Genomic DNA, 5,377 nt, shown 5'->3' on the forward strand with positions numbered 1-5,377 from the left:
CTTGAAAAAGTGAACCTCTGTAAAATGTCGACGCAATGAGCGATTGTGCCTTCACTGGAGCAACATGTGACATCCTCGCGTCTTGCCGCTTTGAACGTGAGGCTCGCCGACTTCACTTGGTGTGATTCTCAAACCTTCGATGCATGTTTGGTTGAATCCCGGCGAGGTGCCGCTTGTGAGCCTTGCATGATACGCTGACAACGTTTGTGATTTCATGCATGACTAGCTCCCAATTTCATTTTTTTTTTGTGTGTGTGTGTGCGTTTGAACTCTGAAATCCTTGACCTCGGGGACTTGTTTGCCGCTTGCAAAACGCGGCTGTCGTCGACGGATGGCTCTCATGCGCGTTTACTCGTGCGAGATGGGAGGCCGACAGGTGGGAGAGTGAGACAGGTGTCGGGCAGGGCGTGTGCATGAAGAGGTTTCGTCTATCAGTGCCCTGCACAGCTGAGAATGAGCGTTCGCAACCCCCCCCACGCAAAGCATTTCCTCCAGCGACCGCTTTTGATTGCGATTCCTCTACACAACGTAACATCCACTTCAGCGCAGGGTGACTCACCGGGGCCACAAGCCGGCGCTGAAGTTGATTGAAATTGCTATGTGGACGAAATCTAAAAGTAACAGCAGATTGGGGGACCCCCCCCCCCCACACACACACACACACAACCCAAAATAATGCGTACATACGGTCTCATCTCCAAAATACTTGCTGCAATTTGTGAGCCCCGAATGAGTCGCCGCGTGTTCCAGAATCTCATTGTCCGTATGTTAGACATTTTCACGGGTGAGGTGACGAGGTTTCTCGTCATCCTTCGGTTTCACACGCGTGCATACCTGGCGGCTGCAAATCTCGGCCGTTCTTGTCTCTTTTTCCCAGCCGACTTTGATTGCTTGCTCTCATCATGCGGATCACAAATGGAAAAGAAGTTCACGTCGATGTCACCCAGAGCCATGACACCGACAGGAAGTCACAAAGAATATCAAGTTATCTGCCACCTTTTGCAGTTGTGAGCGTTTCTAGCCGTGTACAAGTGGGATTTTTTTTTTTCATCCATTCATCCAGACGTCTATTGCGAGGTTACGGATGAGGGGCTGCCAATCTCTTCCGTCGCTCCTTTCGGCGGTGTTTGATGTGGGTGAGTTTAGCACTCTTCAACTCCTCCTCCTTTACTATGATGTCAAATTGTTCATTTTCTTTTCCTAAATTGATGTTCCGGCTTCTCTCTCTCTCTCTGATATATGATTGCTGTTCAGATTTGAACGTAGCGGGGCAGCTGTCGTCGTGATTACGCGGCGTCTGGCAGCTTCTTTCTATTAGTGTTGATTCAGGAGGGGCTGCCAGACAAGCTCCTGAACAGCAGGGCTGTTAAGTGGACAAATGGCCGGCGTCAAAATACCTCAACTATTTCGGAAACCATTCAACATCCAGTTCCTTGTTTAGAATTAAACATCCATGAAATATATTTGTGTGTATATTTCATGCATGTTATGTATTTTCAATCTTTGCGTCAGATTGGAGTCTTGGGAGACAATATATGAAGCAAACTATTAGGTACGCGCGCACATTCTAATAAGAGCTGGTAGCGTCAAGTGGGGCTGCTGCTGCCTTTTACGCTGTCGACGAGGTTTGCGACACATTTTAAGTGAATTAGACTGTAAAAATGGTGTCCAGTTCCTCTTCTGACGTTTCACCAATTAATGTGGGGGAGGGAAAAGGGCATCTCCAAACTGCAGTGGAATAAGGATTTGTTGGTTATTGACTGAAATTGATCACATTGAAAATGCGAGCTGGCTTTATCTTCTTGATCCAAAAATAAGTGTTTTGGAGTGAAAAACGGGTCCCTTGAACTTAATCGTCAAAATCTTAGAAGTGTCTTTAAGGATAATGCAGTGCAATACACACACACACACACACACCCTTTCTAACGACAAAACCAGAGTGTGAAGACTTTTTTTTTGACAGTGTCAACTGAACATCTGACTAGTGGAAGCCAGCCACCATTTTTGGCTGCCGAGTTGGCCATGCCAGTTCTGTCGGTGTCCCGGTACACCGCAGCCTGAAATATTCTTGAATCCGTTGTAATTTTCTGCCGTCTCCATCGAGATGCACGAAACCCCCGCGTGCTTTGGGCGCCCACGCTGTTCCTCCACGCTGCTTTGTCCACACCCCCCCCCCCCCCCTCCTTTTTTTTCCTATTGTGCACGCGTGCGTGTCTCCAACTCTGCACTCCATCTTCAAAGCCGGACATGCACGTCACATGTCAGGGTTCCCGAGTCAGGCAAGGTTTTCCCCCCTCCCCTCCCTCATATCCTCCGCGAAGCCCGAGCCGAGCAGCCCACGCAGTCTGCGTGCGTCTCCGCTCCACACGCTGCGCCAAGAGCACCACAGAAAGAATGGACGCGCGGATGGAAGGATGCGCAGAAACCTTCCCGTAGAAGACCACCGCAAGAAATTCTCCTCTTGTGATTTTTTTTATTTTGAATGATTTTTTGAGCACCTGTAGGATGAGCTTCCATCTCCGAGACCAAGCAGAAGTCGGATTTTCGAGGTGAACGGCAACGGCTCTCCCGGTTGCTGGGCGAGAGGCTGGGCGCGCTGGAAACAAGCAAAGAAAGCGGATCATGCTTATGGGAACTTCCGTCTCCTTCAGGTATCGTTTTCAAAACGCACTTTCGTCTGCGCTCTAAAAACCGTTTGAGACGCCTTGAGTCCATGTGGGCACTTTGAAAGGAAAACCGATGATAGACGCTCCGTCCTCCCCACGAGGGCGTATCATCCGATACCGATCGGCACTTAGGTTTGATGAATTTTGAACAGCTAGCCGAGTGTTTATATGCGATCATTGAAATGTATTTCTTAGATTGAGCTCATCTGGAACGGCCGTGACCGGCCAGATGCGCTTTTTCTTTCTCACGTCTCAAACCAAAGGCCGCTTGCCAAATAGTGAGATGTGAACGTACTTCATAAGGTGATGTTGTTGTTGTTGTTGTTTTTTAGCGCATGCCATTTTGAAATTGTATTTCACTTAATGCAGGCATCAGGATTGGAGGCACGTTCATTCTCTCTCTCTCTCTCTCTCTCTCTCACACACACACACACACACACACACACACACAACCCCCCCACCCCTTTTTTTTGCGCATTTCTTGGCCACTATTGCGCGGAGTGGGCTCCAAAAGCTCCACTAGACCAGAGACAGAGCAGTCCATCTGCTCATCACATAGCAACAGGAAGGGAGAGAAAGAAATCACACCAGTGTCACACTGGCATTCTGTGGCTCCAGTTACCTTCGATGACAACAACGGATCCGATGAAGCCACCCAATGATGTATGTTCAATATATACTGGCTATGCAAATGGATCTTTTCTCCATACATGTGAATATTTCTCCGGAAGGAAGGAAGCTTCAGCAAGGAAAGAGCTTCACGAGGTTCAAAGCAAGCATCAATCTCGCTTTGATTGGATTCATTTTTTTTTCCCAATCATTGGTGTTTTCATGTTTCGTCCCGATTCCATCTCCCGTCACCGCGACCCCTCCCGCTTTCCACCTCTCGCTAACCTCTCTCTCCTCTGACCTCCCCTCAGAGTGTCTCGGCCTGATGCTCTATCATGACTGATGGCGACGGGAGAGTGCAATTTCAGTATGCAGATAGCCCGGAGGGGCACGAGCGGGAGCAGGAAGGGGTCTTGGAGGAGGTGAGGCTCGCTATCCTGAAATCCTACCAGAATGATGTAGAACCCGGAGGCCTCTGTGATGAGGAGCGCATGGAGCGCACCGGTAGCCGTAGCAGCAGCAGCGGCGGCGGCGGGAGGAGGAGGAGGAGGAGGAATGATGAAGACGACGTGCAGCAGGAGCAGGAAGTGCAGGAAGCGGAGCTGGAAGAGGATGTCGGGCCAACACTGGAAGTTCGCATCGTGGCTCCCATACGGGATCCGGACTGCGTCTCGGAGGAGGAGGAGCAGCAGCAGCCGTACCCGGCTCTGGCCCCCGTGGCCTTCTTCTGCCTCAAGCAAACCACGCGGCCTCGCAACTGGTGTCTTCGCGTGGTGTGCAACCCATATCCTTTCATGCCATGGAAACTTCAGCGTTCCTGACATCTGGTAAGAGCAACTTTGTCGTCATTTCTGCCTCGGTGAGTCATGAATTCCGAGTGCGCCTATGGTCGGCATACTTTACTCTTGTTCTTGTTGGCTTGGCAGCCTTGTGGCGACATATCTTTGCTCCCGAGGAAAGTTGACACATCATGTTTTTTTTGTGTGTGTGATCCAGATACTGTGGAGCCTCAGGTCAAATGACTACCGAGGTCATATAAAAGAGAATCATTGTTTGGGGGGGGGGGTAGGAAAAAAATTGTGGTTGTGTGTCGGACATCATTGTATTGCACAGTTCAGCAAGTGTCGAAGGATGAACTGGTTTGTCCTTTTTGATTTTTGACTTAATGATGGAAATTTTGTTTTCCTCCACATTCCATGATTTCCCGTCGTTTTCATTTTGTTGTTGTTGTAGCATCATCATGAATGCACAAGTGGAAGTCGATGAGGATTCGACTGCTGTTGCGCATGCTGTCGAATTGGAATTAGGTTGGGTTGACTTGAAATTCATTGTCAGAAACCGGCTGCGGCATACTTTAGGTGGAGTTTGCACGTTTGCCCTGCGCATGCTTACTGTCGGTTTTCTTTGGGTACTCTGGCTTACTTCCTACCACATTGCAAAAACATGCACGTTCGGTTCTTTGAAGATTTTAAATTGCCCATCGTCCTGAATGTGACACTGAAAATGTTTGGCTGGTCAACCGCTGTCGCTTCAAGTCAGCTGGGATATCCTAACCAGCTCACCCGCGTTTGTGTGGGTTTTTCTCTCAACCCGAATACATAAACATTTACATGTTCCCACTCATTAGAGTGCATTTTTCGAATACAAAATCCAGCTATATTCTCATGAGAACTGGCTGGGCTAAAGTAAAAATGTAAGCAAAAACTAAAGTTGGGGACTTGAGTCACGAGGGAACGCAAACATTGCCTGCCTTTCACGTGATTGCATCACAGGCTCTTCCAGAGGAAATGTTTCACTTGTTACCTTTTGACTTGTTGTCTTGGCATCGCTTTGCAGTTGAATTTGTCGTCTGTTTTGTACGGTTATCGTGACCTATTTTGACCACGTGCTCGATGTTTCACTTGAAGTCCCGAAGCAGGTTGACGTGTTCATGTCTTACAGCATGAATCTGTTTTAACTGCGGGCAAAATGCGCTCATCCCTCATCTATGTTTTATGGTGCCCCTGTGCACATCTCTGTCTGGCAGCCATTTTGTGCTTAAGAATCATTCATTTTCATGCTGTGATGCGATGCAAAATCGATTTTTTTCTTCTTTTTTTTTC

At 48.5% G+C, this 5,377-nt stretch overlaps 1 protein-coding gene across 2 annotated transcripts; it reads left to right on the forward strand.

Moving 5' to 3' along the window:
* Positions 1-2,326: 2,326 nt before the first annotated feature.
* Positions 2,327-4,222, forward strand: LOC147192502 (uncharacterized). Of its 2 annotated transcripts, none has more exons than XM_086132462.1 (2): positions 2,327-2,651; positions 3,587-4,222. In XM_086132462.1, exon 2 carries the CDS (start codon positions 3,611-3,613, stop codon positions 4,094-4,096), a length of 486 nt encoding a protein of 161 aa, XP_085988588.1. In that variant the 5' UTR covers positions 2,327-2,651; positions 3,587-3,610; the 3' UTR covers positions 4,097-4,222. The 2 variants fall into 2 exon arrangements, with proteins under 2 accessions (XP_085988588.1, XP_085988589.1); XM_086132463.1 differs by lacking the exon at positions 2,327-2,651 and adding an exon at positions 2,852-3,329.
* Positions 4,223-5,377: the final 1,155 nt, after the last annotated feature.

Source organism: Hippocampus guttulatus, chromosome 16, assembly GCF_054856545.1.
Source record: "Hippocampus guttulatus isolate MCC_2025c chromosome 16, RoL_Hgut_1.0, whole genome shotgun sequence".
Lineage (NCBI taxonomy): Eukaryota > Metazoa > Chordata > Actinopteri > Syngnathiformes > Syngnathidae > Hippocampus > Hippocampus guttulatus.

What these genes read in the sequence shown, in the direction of transcription:
- LOC147192502 (XM_086132462.1), top strand. Translation starts at nt 3,611, where the DNA reads ATGACTGATGGCGACGGGAGAGTGCAATTTCAGTATGCAGATAGCCCG.